General features: G+C 32.5%; 1 protein-coding gene across 3 annotated transcripts in view; it reads left to right on the top strand.

Annotated features, from left to right (window-relative positions):
- LOC109801936 (WD-40 repeat family protein / beige-like protein) overlaps positions 1 to 18,156 on the top strand; it is a 51,478-nt gene that overhangs the window by 6,467 nt on the left and 26,855 nt on the right. For all 3 annotated transcript variants that reach the window (XR_014433354.1, XM_083072931.1, XM_083072932.1), the window contains exons 4-16: positions 835 to 1,533; positions 3,040 to 3,174; positions 4,005 to 4,109; positions 4,271 to 4,384; positions 5,081 to 5,157; positions 6,290 to 6,371; positions 6,594 to 6,920; positions 7,316 to 7,881; positions 11,932 to 12,016; positions 12,106 to 12,300; positions 16,353 to 16,898; positions 16,972 to 17,115; positions 17,463 to 17,921. Coding sequence is in view for 2 of the 3 variants with exons in the window: in XM_083072931.1 (XP_082929057.1) it covers positions 835 to 1,533; positions 3,040 to 3,174; positions 4,005 to 4,109; positions 4,271 to 4,384; positions 5,081 to 5,157; positions 6,290 to 6,371; positions 6,594 to 6,920; positions 7,316 to 7,881; positions 11,932 to 12,016; positions 12,106 to 12,300; positions 16,353 to 16,898; positions 16,972 to 17,115; positions 17,463 to 17,921 (3,534 nt within the window). In the remaining variant the exon portion in view is untranslated. The remainder of the gene's footprint in view (positions 1 to 834; positions 1,534 to 3,039; positions 3,175 to 4,004; positions 4,110 to 4,270; positions 4,385 to 5,080; positions 5,158 to 6,289; positions 6,372 to 6,593; positions 6,921 to 7,315; positions 7,882 to 11,931; positions 12,017 to 12,105; positions 12,301 to 16,352; positions 16,899 to 16,971; positions 17,116 to 17,462; positions 17,922 to 18,156) is intronic.

Below are 18,156 nucleotides of genomic sequence, written 5' to 3'. Positions count from 1 at the left end.
ATTTAATATAAAGTTATTAACAGTGTTATAGTTGGTAAAAGTTATACCGGTATCTTTTGAATCCTTCTCTCTCTCTCTCTATATATATATATATATATAATATAGTTAGGACTCTCTTTTCATTCTTTCATTTTTATAATTATTAAAAACATAAATGAACTCTTTAATAGTAAAAATAAGTTAAATTATTATAATAATACATAAATTATAACATTAAATTTATGCATTTAATAAAAAATATAGTTCAATTCTCATTTTTTATTTTTAATGTCTTTATTATTTATTAATTTTTATTTATTATTTGAATTAAAACATAATTAATAACTTAATATAAGATTTATTTAGAAATATAAGTAAATAAAAATTAAAATGTGGAAAAAATGTGAGGTGGGTTTCCTGCTTGCTTTGCAAAACCTGATAAAATCAGTATAAATGATTTTATCCCCATCTCTCCTAAAGTTGCCATTCTGTCTTGCCCCATTGTCATGCCTACAATAGACACAATTTCCCGAATTCTATACAAACTATGGGTATTTGAAAGACATATACAGGTCCTTTTACCGTGCCTTCTCCTAATTATTAACCAATTAACTAGTGAAACACCTAGCTTGCTGAATACCTGTAGTAGTTCCAGGTTACTAATAGGTTATATATATTTAATGCTAGTAGTCTGCATGTTCTGGCTATCACGAGTCTCATGTTAAGACGATCTTTTGAAGATTGTAAAATCTTTAATGTTACATATAATACATATAACATAATTCATTGGTTTGATTTTAATTTTTTTATTATTGATAAAAAACTATACTACTTTATTATTCTCTTCATTTTCAGGTTGCTAGGGTGTTGCATCTTTTCTACAGGTTGGTTGTCCAGCCAAATACATCTAGAGCCCACACATTTGCAGAAGAATTCCTAGCATGTGGTGGCATAGAAACTCTTCTTGTTCTGCTCCAGAAGGAAGCTAAAACTGGAGATAGTGGTGTCCTGGAATCATTGTCAATGAATCCTGAACTTCAAAAAACTGAGATTGATGATGGTAATGAAATAGCTAAAGGAAGTCAGGATGATGAAGGATCAAAGGAGAAAAGCGAAGCCATCTTACAAGACAACGACCCAGGTTCTCTTTCTGTTCATAGTGGTAGTAGCCCTGATCATAGTTCTCTTGATGTTAACAGTGACAGGATATTTTCTGCTGAAGTTCCTTCTGTCAAGAATTTGGGAGGCATAAGTCTATCCATTAGTGCAGACAGTGCTAGAAAAAATGTTTACAATGTTGATAAAAGTGATGGCATTGTTGTTGGGATCATAGGTCTCTTAGGTGCTTTAGTAGCTTCAGGACATCTTAGATTTGGTTCTGGTGCTGGTCCTGATACAACAAGTAACCTTTTGGGTGTTGGACTCCATGACAAAGGTGGTACTATGTTTGAGGACAAGGTTTCTCTTCTACTTTATGCTTTACAGAAGGCTTTTCAAGCAGCACCCAACAGGCTAATGACTAACAATGTTTACACAGCTCTATTTGCTGCCTCGGTATGGCAACTTTCATCATATCCCTACTCCATTTTCCTATACTTTTGTGCAAATGGAAATTATCTTTTCTTTTTCTCTTTTTATAAAAGTTCTATCAGCGATGTCTTTACCATGCTTTATTCTGTATGAGCCCATTGCTCATTTTTGGCCATTATAAGCTTGTATGTAGTTCTTGAAATTTTATATCAGCATAAATATTCAAGAACATGAATGCATTTGTAAATATGAGCAAAATTTGAAGTTCTAAATTTTGAGATCAGAGAAAATTCTTGTATATATTGATCTATCAACATGCACTGAGATTAATTGAGTTGTGAGTTTATCAATTAATAGGTGAAATGGGCAAATTTAGTTTTTCTGTCCTGTGTCCTTTCATTTTCTATGCAACAAAATTTATAGAAATTGTCTCTCACACCTTTACATTGCCATGAAATTAGAGCAAGTTGCATCTCGTTTGTAGTTGTTCACGTTCTTGGAATATTTTAATATTTAATGGTGGTGTTTGAGCATTGCCATTCTTAAGCCTCTGTGTTATTCCTCCAAGGGATACTGTTATTGTTGAAATTATGATGTTTTAGGCATAGAAGGAGGAAATTAAGAGAATAGAGACAAAATACTTTGAAATTGATATTAACTTGATATGGTATGATGTAAATTATGACGAGATGGAAAACATAAAACACTAAACTTTATTTATAGAGATACTAGATCATAATCTGAACTAAATAAGGAAATAAATCATAAGATAATAAAGAAATATGACAGTCAAGGAAATTGGGATGCTAACCCTAAGAGATAATGTAAGTTGGTAAGTTACTCTAGAATATTTTGAGATATAATATTTATAAATATTATGATATATATTTCATATATATATATATATATATATATATTATAAAAGTTATCAAATACCATGGTTACTGATGAATGTGTTGATATTAGATTATCAGGTATCTCTATTTGAATGATTTTGGCAGTCCAAACATTAGTATCCAAGATATTGGGTTATTATACATTCTACATATCTATGTGAAGATGTTGGCCCATCATGTCTCAGTTCTGTGTTTTGGAATCTATTGTCACTTTCAAAATGTTGTTTTAGTGATGCATGTCTTTGGTTCAAAATGCTACTGGCTTGTTTGTTTCACATTTATATAATTTTCTTGAATTAATTTTTCATTTCTCAATCTTTTTGTCAGGGGGGAGGTTTTTTTTATATTATGTACTGACTAATTTTTTTTTCGTTTCTCTTTGAAAAAAAGGAAAATTACTAGTTGAAGGGAGAAGGAAATATGCTAATATGAATGTAAAATGCCCTCTTATTAACCATGACAAAATGCAAAAGAAAGAAAAACATAAAAGCTTTCTGGTCTCTTTGAATGCTTATTAGAGAAACCTGCTGAAAAATGTCATTACGTGATAAAGTTTCTAAAATGGAAATACAATCCTCATTAGATAATGTTTTTATTTCCCTTGTTTTATTTACTTGCTTTATTTCCATTCCAGATTAATGCTTCTTCCTCAGAGGATGGGCTAAACTTCTATGATTCTGGTCATCGCTTTGAGCATTCACAACTTCTATTGGTGCTTTTGCATTCCCTTCCATTTGCACCCAGGTCACTACAGAGCAGAGCGCTACAGGTATTAGCCGTACAGTGCTCATTTATGATAATATGCATCTAATGTTTATAAATTGTATTTGTATGCATCATATTTGATTTATGAGGTGTTTTCTGTTTCATGTGTTTTGACTCTTGCTTGCTGCATGTGAATGAACTTCTCAATACAGCTTATTTCCTCATTGATGTACTGCTTAATTTATGCATTTGAATTTCTTGTATTTTATAGATTTTATCAGGGTTGAAGTTTGCTGTTATTTTTAGATTTGAAAGATACTGGTGGAGTTCTGACTTTTCTTGACCTAGGCTGGTACAAAACTAAAACTAATGACAGGAAAGCTTGTTATAACCTACATTTTTCCTCTTATTTTAACCATTATTAGCGGCAGTTGCAACCCCTCCCCCTTTTGTTACCCTATTTTAAACATGAATAGTAGCTGTATTTAAAAGACTTGCTTTTTGTCATGAAATTTAATTGTAGCATCTTGACTTGACAAATGTTAAATTAGGCTTGCTTATCATCTGCTTGTGTAGTACTTCTGTTATCTGTTGCATTTAGAATTAGTTTTAACTGACTATCAAACTGAATGCTGTAAGGGGGTATCGTATCTTAAGTTCCATTTTTAGAATCTCTCTTTCAATTTGTTTCAGATGCTGTGAGAATAGTTCTGTTATTTATGGCCTTAAGTATTTTTTTTTGCAACGGAGTTAACATCATATGCCACAGCTAAATAGAAAATTTGCTATATAGAACTTTGTTAAAGGAAGTAAGACTTCCAATTATGGATATAGTTCCTACTTGAGATCTTTTTTATACCACCGAGTTTTGAGCTTGTTTGTGTATGATTTCAGGATCTTCTATTTTTGGCTTGCAGTCACCCTGAAAATAGAAGCGGTCTGACAAGCATGGAGGAATGGCCCGAATGGATACTGGAAGTCCTGATCTCAAACCATGAGGTAATAATATGAATAAGAAACTAAGTTCTCACTCTCTGTCTATTTGCATCTTTTAGTTGTCTTTTTTTCTTTTTTTCATGCCATCTTTTGTGCTACACACACATTTGTATGGTTCTTGTGAAGATTCTTTAATTGTGCTACTTGTGTACTTTTGTTGACAGGTGGGTCCAAGTAAATTATCTGATTCAACAACTGTTGGAGACATAGAGGACCTTATACATAATTTCCTTAGCATCATGCTAGAGCACTCAATGCGCCAAAAGGATGGATGGAAGGTTAATATGTTAGATTTGTTCACTGCTTTCATGTCTATTGTCTACCTAATTGATGTTACTTCCAATTCTTGCCCAATTTTCTTTTTAATCACGATGCTGTTGACAGCATATGCATATGTAACAGTATGTTTACCTGTTTTCTGTATCTTTACTAAATCTTTGTTCCATTGGCTGGGGTTGTAAATGTTGAACATCAAATATTAGGCATATCTTAAAATTGCAATATATAGTAAATCATTTTTTGATTCACTGGGGTTTGTTTGGGCTTGCAGATATACAATGAACTCCTTTCTTCTTTACTTTTCCTAACATGGTTAAGGAAGAAATTCATTTGAGAGAACAGAAAAATACAACCCAGGGATAGTGGCTTCTAAATAAAGAAGCCAAATGACTACTTGGTGTCAGAGGTTTAAAAATGTAACAAGGCTTATTGTATTTGATAGCATATATCTTGTCCTGTGTGATAAAAGGAAAATCTTTTGGATATTTTCTAAACCTGTTCTCTGAGAAATGAATTATCTATGAAGTATCAAATTTCATTTAAAGACTTATGTAATACTATATTTAGTCATCATATAATTGAATTGTGGTCATCCATGTAAACTTTTCCCTTCTATTGTCTATATTTGTTTGAGTTCACGACTTCTGGTTTTATCACAGTATTTCATACTGCTCAGTGCTGCTCATTGTGTCCAGGATATTGAAGCGACTATTCATTGTGCAGAATGGCTTTGTATGGTTGGTGGATCTAGCACAGGAGAACAGCGGCTAAGGTAAGTTTATGCATTCATTATGTGCTCTTTGAGTATTTACTTCTCCAGTTCATCTGTTATGCTATTTGACTGCTTTTCTTTTTTATGTATGAAAACATATATTCAATATAAAACCATTCATGAGCTCTTCTGTATATTTAACAGCTTAATCCTTTAGGGAAGTTGGTCCTATGCTTTGCTATGTGCAAGTCCAAATTGCTTTTGGCTTTTGGGTGATGGGGATCTGTTAGATATACAACCAATCACGAGTTTTCACTGTACCGTTTATGCTTTTATTATAGTTGGTCCTTGACAGCACACTTGTGGCATCATCACAAATTTGGAAGAGACCTCCAATTCTCTAATTTCTTTAGGAAGTATGATGTTTGGAAGCTATTATGTTGCCATGTTTAATGTATAATTGCTACTAAATCATATTTTTCTGTAGGCTGGTTCAAATTCTTTGATTGTTTAAGATAATGCACACACCTGAGAAAAATTATTAATTGCACTAATTACTATGGAAAATAATCTTTAACTAAACTCTTAACTCTTATTAAATGAGATAGTGTATGGTTGTAAATTGACGAGCATTAACAAACAAGGGTATTTTTAGGAAAAACAAATAATTAATGCTTTCTTTCCTTGCTAAAGTGACAAATATTTTGAAACAAATTAAAATTCACAAAGTGACATAATTTGAAATAGGAGTATTTTGCTGTATGGTGAAGGTGGTAGCCAAAGAAAAATATGCCAATTTTTTTTGAAGAAGTTTATGTTCCAGTGGTGTTTGTACCAGGTTTCGGTACATTCTAAAATTGAATAGAAGTTGAGAATACTTGATGATGAAATATGATGAAGCAATAGGGGTATATGTTCCACATTGTTTGCCCTAGGAATGAAGAAGAACAATACTGTCAGAAATAGGCTTGAAGAAATTGATATTTTAATTGATGATCCTAGCCTAGGTTTGTTGAAAAGATTATGAAGAAATTTGAATTTGAGGTGTTTTTCATTCTTCTGATATACTATTACTACCATAGTACCATATTATTCCCTTGTTTTGATTGAAAGCTTCCAGTGACATTTTTTACAGTCCTTTGTTATGTCGTATATATAATCTTTCTTTTCTGGGTTACTTTCCATCTTGAAGACGTGAAGAATCATTACCTATATTTAAGAGGAGACTCTTAGGAGGCTTGCTGGATTTTGCTGCTAGAGAATTGCAGGTTCAGGTACATCTTGTTTACTATTCTTATTGATTCTCCTTATGAAGAGTTTGTACATTATATGCCATGACATGGTAATGTTATTCATTCTGATATTCTTTTACCTTCAGTTATTTAAGATTCTAAATGCCTATGCACACCTACTAAAAAACTCCCTCTTATGCCTAAGCATAGATAGTGGAAGAAAAAACATGAATAATTTCTACATACATCATTTACTTAATGCAGACTCAAATTATTGCTGCGGCTGCTGCTGGTGTTGCAGCTGAGGGTTTGTCACCAACAGATGCTAAGGCTGAAGCTGAGAATGCTGCCCAGTTGTCTGTGGCTTTAGTAGAGAATGCCATTGTGATACTTATGCTTGTTGAAGATCATTTACGGCTACAGAGCAAACAATCCTCTTCTGCACGCGCTTCAGATAGTTCGCCATCTCCACTTTCTGCCGTGTATCCAATCAATAATCGCTTGAGTTCATTGTCGACAATTGAAGAATCGGATGAAGTTATGGATGATCGCAAATCACTGGCTAGTGACTCTGGGGGAGTCCCTCTAGATGTAAGCATTCAGTAATCTAAAACTAGACATGCATGCATGCGCCACAAATAAAATATTGATGTGTAGTTTTTTATTTTTTTGATATGCGATGCTGTTTCTTTAATTCATACAAAAGCCCAGCTATGCTGATTTTCTGTCATTTTCTCCAAATATTTTTGAATATTACTAAAATTATTAATTTTCAACACCTTTTCTGTTTTCTTATTATCTCCAACTTCTGTGCTTATTCTTTAGATTTATGAAAATATGTGTAGACTATTTTTTATTTGTTTTCTTTATTTTCCTTATTATTCATTTCACTTGCATTCATGTTAATTTGAAATGTCTAGTTCTCCACATTTTCATATACTTTTATAATGGTTGGTCAAACTCATGCTTTCATGACTTTTTTTTAGGTCCTTTCTTCAATGGCTGATGGAAGTGGTCAGATCCCTACTTCAGTGATGGAAAGGGTTGCTGCAGCAGCAGCAGCTGAGCCTTACGAATCTGTTTCTTGTGCTTTTGTGTCATATGGGTCTTGCATTAAGGATTTAGCTGATGGCTGGAAATATAGGAGCCGTTTGTGGTATGGTGTCAACCTTTCTCCAAATCCAACTCCATTTGGTGGTGGTGGGAGTGGATGGGATTTTTGGAAGTCTGTTCTGGAGAAAGATGCCAATGGAAACTGGATTGAGCTTCCTTTGGTGAAGAAGTCTGTGGCAATGCTCCAAGCATTATTGCTAGATGAGTCTGGGCTTGGTGGTGGTCTTGGTATAGGTGGAGGGTCAGGAACAGGAATGGGAGGGATGGCTGCATTGTACCAGCTATTAGACAGTGACCAGCCATTCTTGTGCATGCTTCGAATGGTTCTTCTATCGATGAGAGAAGATGATGATGGCGAAGATCATATGCTTATGAGAAATACAATTATTGATGATGCAGTTTCTGAAGCAAGAAAACCACGGTCAGCACTTTTGTGGAGGTAAAACAACCCATTCGATCCAACTTATTTGTAGTCATTAATAAGCATTGGGATGAATTGGATAATTACTTGAACATGTTCCATACAAGAGAGATCCAGCTGCACAGTAACTTCTTTTCCCTAGGTCAACTGGTACTTAGGATATACCTTTTTTCTTTACCTTAATTTGAAACTTAGTGGGGTGTATTGGTTTAGGATTTCATAGGATTTTAAAAGACTTTTTTTGAGTAAAAAAATCCATTGGTATTCAATCAGGATTTTATGTTATTTAAAAACAATCCAGTGGTATTCAATCTGGATTTTCAAGATTTTTTAAAGAGTCTATTAAAATCCATTGGTATTCATTTGAGATTTTTTACAACTTAAAAACAATCCGTTTGTATTCAAAAATATAAGGATTTTAAAGGATTGTTGTGTTAGAGGGATTTTGAAGGACTTTTTAGTATTATCTATAAATACCAAATTCACAAAATAATCCCATCCAAACCCATCGGATTTTGGAGGATTATTTGAAGTGACTTCTCAAGTGTTTCAAGAATTTTCAAGTGAGTTTTTCATCTTTTTTTTTTCTATGTTCCCGTCTTCTCCATTTTTTCTCTGCTAATAATACTGCATTACTATTCATTGCTCATATATAATATTGTAGTATTGTTTCCATTCCATTCCTCTATTTTGTAAAACTCTGATATGTAAATGATAGTGTCATTGACTTGCTCTATTTTTCTCTTCGTTCTCTTTAATTGACTTGCTCTATTTTATTCTATTTAGTTGAATTTGTTCCTTTATATAACACAAAAAATGCTTGAAATTTCAAATTTTAAGTGATAATTTTTTTTATAATACACGTCAAGAAAAGGGAAAGGTAAAAGATGAAGTTGATATTATGATCTCTACAATATATATATATATAAGATGAATTTGAGTTAGGGTTTTTATTAGTAGAATGAGATGAAAATGGATCTTAGTTGGGGGAAGAACCCTCTCTGCATATAAAAACTGCGAGCTCTCTCCTTCCCTTGAGTTAGTTACTCTTATCTCTCCTCCTTTTATGACTCAACAATTATTTTATTTTTTTTACTATGAATTTTTCTTTTAATTTTTATATTATGAAGTTAGGATTTTTTTATATTTTTAAAAAAGAAAATTAACATAAGACATTGTAGTATCTAATTTTTTAAAATAATTTATATTTATAAATATTGTTAAAAAATTATCATATAATATATAACTAAAATACTAATATATATATATATAAATATTTTCTCTATATCTAAATACTTCCGTTTATATATAAAAAAATTATATATCTAAATATTTTCTCAGTATCGAATAACTGATTTTTTTAATATAAAAAATTATCTTATGTTTCTATATTTCCGTTTTTACATGTTTTTTTATAATGGGTGAGGTATTTGATCCATTTGGATAGCCAAGATATATTTGATCTTATACGATTGATGTGCTTCTAAAAATAATAATATAATTTTATTGATTTTGTCTTTTATCCATAATTATTTATATAACTAGTTTACAACATATATTATTTTAGTAATTCAAATGGAGAATGTGGGTGAATGCTATTTAAGAGGATAGAATATTATGGAGAATTCTTATTATTATTATTATTTATCTAGACATTGTTGTTTTTTGTTATTTTTGTCTTTGACTCTTTAAATTTGAATGTATGAAAAAAAATTTGAAATCTTATCATATGTCAAAAGTCCACGAAAATTCTACAAAATCCCACAGAATCCATTAAAATCCTGATTTAAAAGTTTTGTAGAATCCATTAAAATCTTGATTTAAAGTCTTGTAGAATCCTACAAAGTCTTTTAAAATTCGCAAGATTTTTTTTAACTAAAAAAGTCATTTAAAATCCTAATCCAATACATCCCCCTTATATATCTGTTTAAATTGGTATTACAAATTTAATTTCCAATTTGTCTCATTTTTTATGTTGCAGCAGATTTAATATCATCATCCTAAAACACAAGTTGGACCACAAATTAACTCAGACAGCATGATACAAGTATGACATATCTAACAGTTTAGTTTAGTCTAGAACATGGGATGAAAGCACAGGAGACAAACAAACTAATTTAACCCTTTATTACATTTGACTAACAATATCACCTCTTCTCTTATGAAATAGGGGCAACGTATGCATTCTTATTGCACTTGACTTTTGTTTTGTGTCTGTCCATTTTCCTATTTTCATCTTAAAGCACTTAGAAATGGGTGATTCTTGGATATTGTGCTTTCTGTACATGACGAATATGCAACTGTGATTTCCTTGATTGCCTTATTTATTAGTACAAGTATAATATATAACAAATCTTTATCTTTGGATATTGGATGGGGTTGAAGTTCACATAACCTTCTAAAAGAGTCACTTGACTTATGTTCAAAATCTTGACCATGCATGCATGATCAAATGGTCAAGATTTACTTTTCTTTCTCTTTAATTGATATGGACTTGTTAAGGGCATTTCCTCAATGTAAATGTGGAGTGGTTGGACATTTTCTCTTAGAAAAAAGAAACTTAGGACAGATTTTTGATGCAGAACTTGTTGCTAATGAGCTGGTGGAAGATGAGGTGTAGGAATAGTCAGTGATTAGTTTGTTAGTTAGACTTTTAGAAAGCTTGTGATCAAGAGATTTTTTCTTATAATTTTTTTTTGATAATGTTCTCACAAAAAAAGGGATCTGGTTCCAGATGGAGAGTTGGATTTTAGTGTGTTTATCCTCAGTTTCTTTTGCAGTGATTGTAAATGAATGGAGAGTCAAAATCTTGGTTTCAAGATTAGAGGAGTTTTGGGCAAAGTGAGTGGACCCAAGTCTTTCGTTTGAAATTTATTGTGGAGATGGGACTTGAGTTGATGGATACCTGTTGAGTTATCACCAATGATGACAGTGTCATCAACATAAACTACAAGATAAATGCACTGTCCGGACTGAGAGTGGGGTGAAAACACATAAATATTGACTGCACAACAAGTCATGCCAAATTTGTGCAAAGCAGGGCTAAGACGACCAAACCAAGGACAAGGAAACTGCTTCAAGCCATAGAGAGAGCAGTGAAGACCAAAAAAAATTGACATTTTGGCCACAAGGGAAAAAGTGTCCCATAATTGAGACAAAAATTGTGTATAGCCCTTAGCTACCAGACGAGCTTTAAAACAATCAATATTATCATCCGAGCCAACCTTCACCATATAAACCTAAATGCAACCATCAAAAGTCTTGTTGAGGGGTAGGGGAATGAATTCCCAAGTGCAATGGGCATGTAAAACAGTCATCTCTTCCAACATTGCCTGCTACTAGTGGAGATCAGCCATGACATCACCTGTAGACTATGAAGCCCGAATACCTAAAAAATGGAAAAGTGTCCGTGTCTTACCCATGTCAGATACCGATACTCCTCGGATACTTCCAGATATGTATCCAAAAAGTATCCGATCTTTTTTAATTTATTTTTTAACCTTTTTTTTTCTCGAATAGGTCCCGGATACTTCAATGTATGCATTTGAAAAGTATCCAAAAGGCTTGTCTTGAGCTTTTTGTACAATTATGTTTTTTGTCATGTTGTGAAAGGAATTGAAGTACATACTCCTTTATTCATTCTTTGAAGAAAAACAAAATGGATCCAAAAGGGTAGAAAAATTGGTTTGTGTAAATTTCAACCTTCAACTTTCATCTATGAAAGACGAAGGGTATAAAAAAAGGAGATACTAGGTTGTTGGACACTTATAGATATATCCAATTGATGGTGTTAGACTTCTTGAATTGGCAGAGATGTCTCTTGGTGAGCCATACTGTGAAACTAAGCTTTTTTATAGATGATGGTAATAGGGGAGAAGAGAGCGATACAATTAGCATTAGACAGTAATTTAATAATGATGCTTTAAAGTCATAGGCTATTGTACTTAACCAATATTAGTTTTAAGTTCTACCAAAGATGCTTTTATTAAAATAGTTAACTTGAAATAAACTGACTGATGGTATTGAAGAATTAATCTTGTTTTATTTATTTATTTGTAATTTGAACAGTGTTCTTTCACCTGTTCTCAACATGCCAATTTCTGATTCTAAGAGGCAAAGAGTTTTGGTAGCATGTTGCGTGCTTTATTCTGAGGTTCGTTCTTGTCCATTTTCATTTTTACTTTGTTGTGCACAATGTGTCATTTGTCTTTTGTGAGTAGTTACCATAGTACATCTTGCCAGGTATACCATGCTGTTGGCAGAGATCAAAAGCCTCTTCGTAAACATTACCTTGAAACTATTTTACCACCATTCGTTGCCGTCTTAAGAAGGTGGCGCCCCGTTTTGTCTGGCATTCATGAGCTTGCTTCTGCTGATGGCTTGAATCCTCTTAATACAGATGATCGTGCATTAGCTGCTGATTCCTTGCCAATTGAGGTACTTTGCTTTGCCTGTATATATATAAACACATTGAAACTTAGAGAAATGCTAGTGAGACATTATTTGACACTCTTGAATATGCCCTCTATTAGTGGTTGAATTGTATTAAAATTACATAGTTATGTGGGTCCCACATCTTATTTATGCTGTGTTTGGTAAGAGAAAATAAATAAAGAGAAATAAGAAATAAAGTGAAAATAATGGTCGTTTGGTAAAAGGGAAATATGAGGAAAATAGAGTAGAAATTAGTTTTTTATAAATATTTTAAAAAAAATAATAATAAAAATTATTTATTATTATTAATTAACCTAAATAAACATATAATTTTGCAAATAATTTAATTTAAAAATAATAAGTAAAAATCATTTTTAATATTACTATATTTATTATTATTTTTAAATAATAAATATAATTTTTATAATTAATGTTATTTAAAAATATCACATAAAATTAATATTATTATTATAAATTATATCATTTTTATTATATATATATATATATATTTATTTATATTAATCATAACCATGCGTACCTCCACCCCCATTCCGGGCTGTGCTAATTTCTCAGCATTTCCCCTCATTTGAGAGGTGAAGCTTTTATATGTGGACTCCACTCTTATTTCCTCGGTCACAATTTCTCACAATTCTCTTTTAGTAAACAGCATAAGTTCTTAACTTCACACTTATCTTCTCTTTCTTCCTCTTGTCTATTTACCCTTTACCAAACACAAACTTAATGATTTCCTGTCTTATTTTTGTGATTTTCAATGAATTTCAACCAATAAAAGAGAGTTTTAGAGTGTGTTGCCATTGCCAAGCACTCCTCTTGAACATATGTATGTGCATGTGTTAATGTGCATATTTTCATATGTGGAATGTGGTTAAAACTTGTTTGGTACCTGTGTGATGCTTGGATAGGCTACTTACTAATTTATAAGTAGTTAATATAATGATAAAAATATTAAATATTCAATTTATGATTTAATGTTAAATTTTAAAATAATTTTTATTTGTGTTTGATAAAAATATTTACCCTTATTATTTAAAATCTGACATACTTTTTCATGTGATTTAGATATAGATAAACTGTAAAAAATTTATCTTATTTTGGACTTATCGTTAAGATTTGTATACAAATATTCTGTCAAATAAATACTTTCATGTTACAATCACGTGAAAAAATATGTATTGCCGACTACCATTATTTTTTGTTTTCTTAAATTTTTTTTACATCAATTTAGTTTATTGATTATATAAAATAACACGTATTAGTGTTTTGTAGATAGTTTATATAACTCAAAATCCTCAAACAATTAAAAATAGCTAATCTAGTTTTTTAATTGTGTAATCTTAATATTATTTTTTAACCAAAAGAATTATATTATTATATACCTGAAGCCTTTTGATATATATAAAAATTAATGCGTTGCTTTTGAAGAAATATGTGATTAAAAAGCGTTCAAATAATAAAAAAAAATGTACATACAAAAATTAAGCAAATTAAAGTTTGGAAACAAGTATGAATTGGTTTGGATAAATGGTGACAGAAGAGGGACAAATGATTGTATTTGAATCAACAATATAATTTAGTTTGATAAATAGCAAGAGAATAGGGGCAAATATGCTATTTGACTTGAATAAATAATGTTTCGTAAAGGTTGAAAATGTTTATATTCTAATGAGAAGGGGTTGTCTTAGTTTGTTGTACTAGTTTAGGATTTAAGGTTTAGGGTTTCTTTTATGTGTTACTATTATGCTCAAGGTTGTTAATTTCTAGAATTTACATACTCTTGTTGAGACTTTATAAACTCGTAAGAGTTTATTTAATATAAAAAATATGTTATAATACTTATAAATAACATAATAACTCAACATTTCAACTCCACATTAAAGTAAAATAACAAATTACAATATTAAAGTAGCAATGTTTAGTAGCAAATCATGCATAATTTCACACAAAACACAAGTTCTTAAAATGACAACAAATAAAAAACTAAGAAAAGGCTAATATCTTCAAATCTCCATGTCTAATCCTCTAATATCATCTTTAAAGGGGGGAAAGAACCTTCACCACGAGAACCTTGGAAACCCACAACATGACCTCAACCCCGACCAAAGAGAAACTGTAACCCTAAACCTTCACCACGACGGCAACCAGAAAGAACGAATGCTTAGAGAGAACAAATGCATAGACGAGAACGAATGCACAGAGAGAACAAACGCATGCAAAAAATGAATGCACGCAGTGAGAATGAACCCTGCGGAGAGAACCACCGAAGAGAATGAATGTGGAGAGAACCACTAGAGAGATCAACCATGGGGTTTTTTTAAGTCAGCCCCTATAGTCTCTCAAATTCAGAGCAAACTTGTGAGATTGAGCGAGATCACTCAAGATTGCTCAAAAACGAGTTTGCTTCTGAGTTATATAGGTGGGGCTGACTAATCTCATAAACTCAATAGTTATTACGAGTTATCACTAGAGATTATAACCATGATTATGCTACTTTGTTAATTGTTGTGAAGCATTATATAGAGCATCTTAGAATTTGGGTCTAGGACTGAATTCAACCCCACAAAACTAGTTTGTAAGGTAAGGATTTCCCAAGTCTTATAAGGACTACATTAGTCATATCTAGTTGATGTGTGATCTCAACATGCCTCCATTGCCTAGGACTAACTATTTGGAGCATGGATAATGCGGGTTCCCAATAACAACACTCTTACACCTAGGAATAGGCATCTATCGTATGGGGTGGCCCAATGATAGATCTTGGACAAGCACTAATATCATCTTAGAATTTGAAAGGGATGAACAGTATCTATGGACAGTAGCAGCCGTGATATGAACAGAAATGATCAATAGTGATGGTGAAGAGTTGTGACAGACAGTAGCAAACAGTTCTAAATGAGTGGGTGCAATGAAGGTGGAAGGATTTAGATGTGGAAGCAGAGTCTCCAGATGTGGATCTCTGTTACTGACTTGAAAACTGGAAAGATTTTAAAGGATTAAACTGAAAAGTAATTTCATTTCTAATCAATGTTTTACAAAATGGAGGAAATCACTCCTATACATAGACTTTATCATAATGAATCTGTATGAGCTAAGTAAAGATAGATAAAATAATTTCAATTAAAAATAAAATAATTATACTCTACAATAGAGCACAAATCACATATTCTATTATTTTCTACTTCTTTTGTATATTATGTAGCCTGTTGCTTTCTGTTAAGAACTGACAGTTGTTAACTTGTGTCATTTAGAGTTGCACCTCTAACTGTATATGGCTGTAGCAGATCTCTGTGGAGATCATCTTTTACAGAATACAGATCTGAATCTCTCTTTTCATCATCTCTGTTACACTAGTCTCTCTTTTGTTGCTTTCTCTCATTTTCCCTCACTTTCCATTTTACTCTTGAATCTTAACAAGCTTTAGCAATTCTGTTATCTACTGTTTGTTGTAGTTTGTTAAACTCTATTAGAGCAGACTCTCAGTTGTAGTGGTAGCTTGTTATAGTCTGTCTCAACTGGCTTTCAGTTTTAGTGGCTGATTTGTATGCAATTACAGCTTTAGTTAGGTGCATCGAGTGTCTTGTATATAGTTCAGTCTCTGCTTCAGAGAACACACTTTTGGATATTTGATTTACTGAATAACGAAAAATATCTAATATCTTGATTATACTTGTAGAGTAATTTAGAGTATCTTATTCTTAGATTATTTCATTATAAGTTTTCATTTTTCCTTGTTTCCTGGTTTGTTCCTTATTTAGTTATGATTGTGATCTAGTATTAGGGTTGGGGCTTTATGTGAAATAAGGGTTTGTTTTCCTTATTAGGGTAAAGATGGGTTATCATTATCTGAGTGCTAACTACTAAAAGTGGAAAAACATCAAATTTGTATGTTCTTTTTGTTGTTGTTATATAGAGTTATATGTGTCTGCTTGTCCTTGTTTTCTTGTCACTATGATAATGATATGCTAAAACTGAGATTCATTATGCTGCTAATCATGTATTCATTGTGATATGCATTTAGTAACTGATATTTCTTTCAGGCCGCTCTTGCTATGATATCTCCAGCCTGGGCTGCTGCTTTTGCATCTCCACCTGCTTCAATGGCATTGGCTATGGTTGCAGCTGGAACTTCAGGTGGTGAAAGCCATGCTCCTACAACAACTTCCCAGCTTAGGCGTGATACTTCATTGATGGAACGAAAACAGACTAAGCTTAATACATTTTCAAGCTTTCAGAAACCTTTAGATGTCCCCAATAAGACATCAACCCTTCCGAAGGACAAAGCTGCTGCAAAAGCTGCTGCTTTGGCAGCTGCTCGTGATCTTCAGAGATTTTCAAAAATTGGTTCTGGAAGAGGTCTTAGTGCTGTTGCAATGGCCACATCTGCACAGAGAAGGAATGCTAGTGATATGGAGCGGGTTAAGAGATGGAATATTTCTGAAGCTATGGGAGTTGCGTGGATGGAATGTTTGCACCCTGTTGATACAAAATCAGTATATGGGAAAGACTTCAATGCCTTTTCATATAAATATATCGCTGTTCTTGTTGCCAGTTTTGCCCTGGCAAGGAATATGCAACGGTCTGAGGTTTGTTTGCTAATTGTTTGTATGGAGTTAAGATTTCTGAGAAACTGCATGTTAAATATTTATTGTTTGCCAGATTGACAGGCATGCCTATGTAGACGTAATTGCTCGGCATCGAATCAGTACTGGAGTCCGTGCATGGCGTAAACTTATTCACCAGTTAATAGAAATGAGAAGTCTTTTTGGGCCTTTTGCAGATCATTTATACAGTCCACCTTGTGTACGTTGCAATACTATTCTTCACATTGTCTTTACCGAACTCACATTCTTTGTAGCATGTCTTCCCTTTCTACCATAAATTCTTTTTTTGTTATATATTGACAAAGTGACTGTAAGGAGACGTGCATTGTGTTTCTTGCTGTTTATTCTTGTGAGTTGTGACAGATAGAAAATTTTAAAACAAATTTTAAATCTATTGCTTTGCTTTTTTATTTTTTCTTTTTGTTGTTAGTCCATAATTGGAGGATGCATTATCTGGCCTACTTGCACTCTCCTTTCTACTTAAAAAAAATCAAATAGCAAAATATTTGAGTTCAATTCATTATATTAATTATTCTAATTTTATAGGTTTTCTGGAAGCTAGATTTAATGGAAACTTCTTCAAGAATGAGAAGATGTTTAAGGAGAAATTACCATGGGTCTGATCACTTAGGTTCTGCAGCCAATTATGAGGATTATTTTGGGGAGAAAAAAGACCAGCACACTCCAATTTTGTCAGCAGAAGCAATCTCATTGGAGACGGTCAATGAAGATGAAGAACAGGTGGAAATTGAGAATCTGAATGCTAGGGTCAGTGATGTTGATGATAAAGGAGACAATCTAACTAGACTGTCTGAAACAGCTGAACAAACTGTTCAGGTAGCTTTAGAATCCGGTGCTACTCAACATGCAAGTGATGAAGACCTTGTCAGGAGTTCTTCTGCCATTGCACCTGGGTATGTACCTAGTGAACTTGATGAAAGAATTGTTCTTGAGCTACCATCATCAATGGTCCGACCACTTAAGGTCATACGGGGAACCTTTCAAGTAAGTTTTTTATGGGCCTTGTTTAATATAATTTTGTCAAAGATGATGTTGAGTTATACATGTGAATGCTCCCTTGATACAGAAATTATCTGTATAAAATTGCTTTTGTAGGATTTTACATTTTGTGGGTTTTCGTAGGTGAATAAGGGTGGGATATATAAGAAAAAGATTAGCTGTAGCAAGATTTTTGCACTAATGTTTTCTGAATGAAAGTTGTATTATGACTTCTGAATTT

This window comes from Cajanus cajan, chromosome 4 (assembly GCF_000230855.2).
Source record: "Cajanus cajan strain Asha chromosome 4, NIPB_CcT2T_4, whole genome shotgun sequence".
Lineage (NCBI taxonomy): Eukaryota > Viridiplantae > Streptophyta > Magnoliopsida > Fabales > Fabaceae > Cajanus > Cajanus cajan.
Note: the sequence above shows the minus strand (reverse complement) of the source record. Positions and strands in the feature narration are given on the sequence as shown.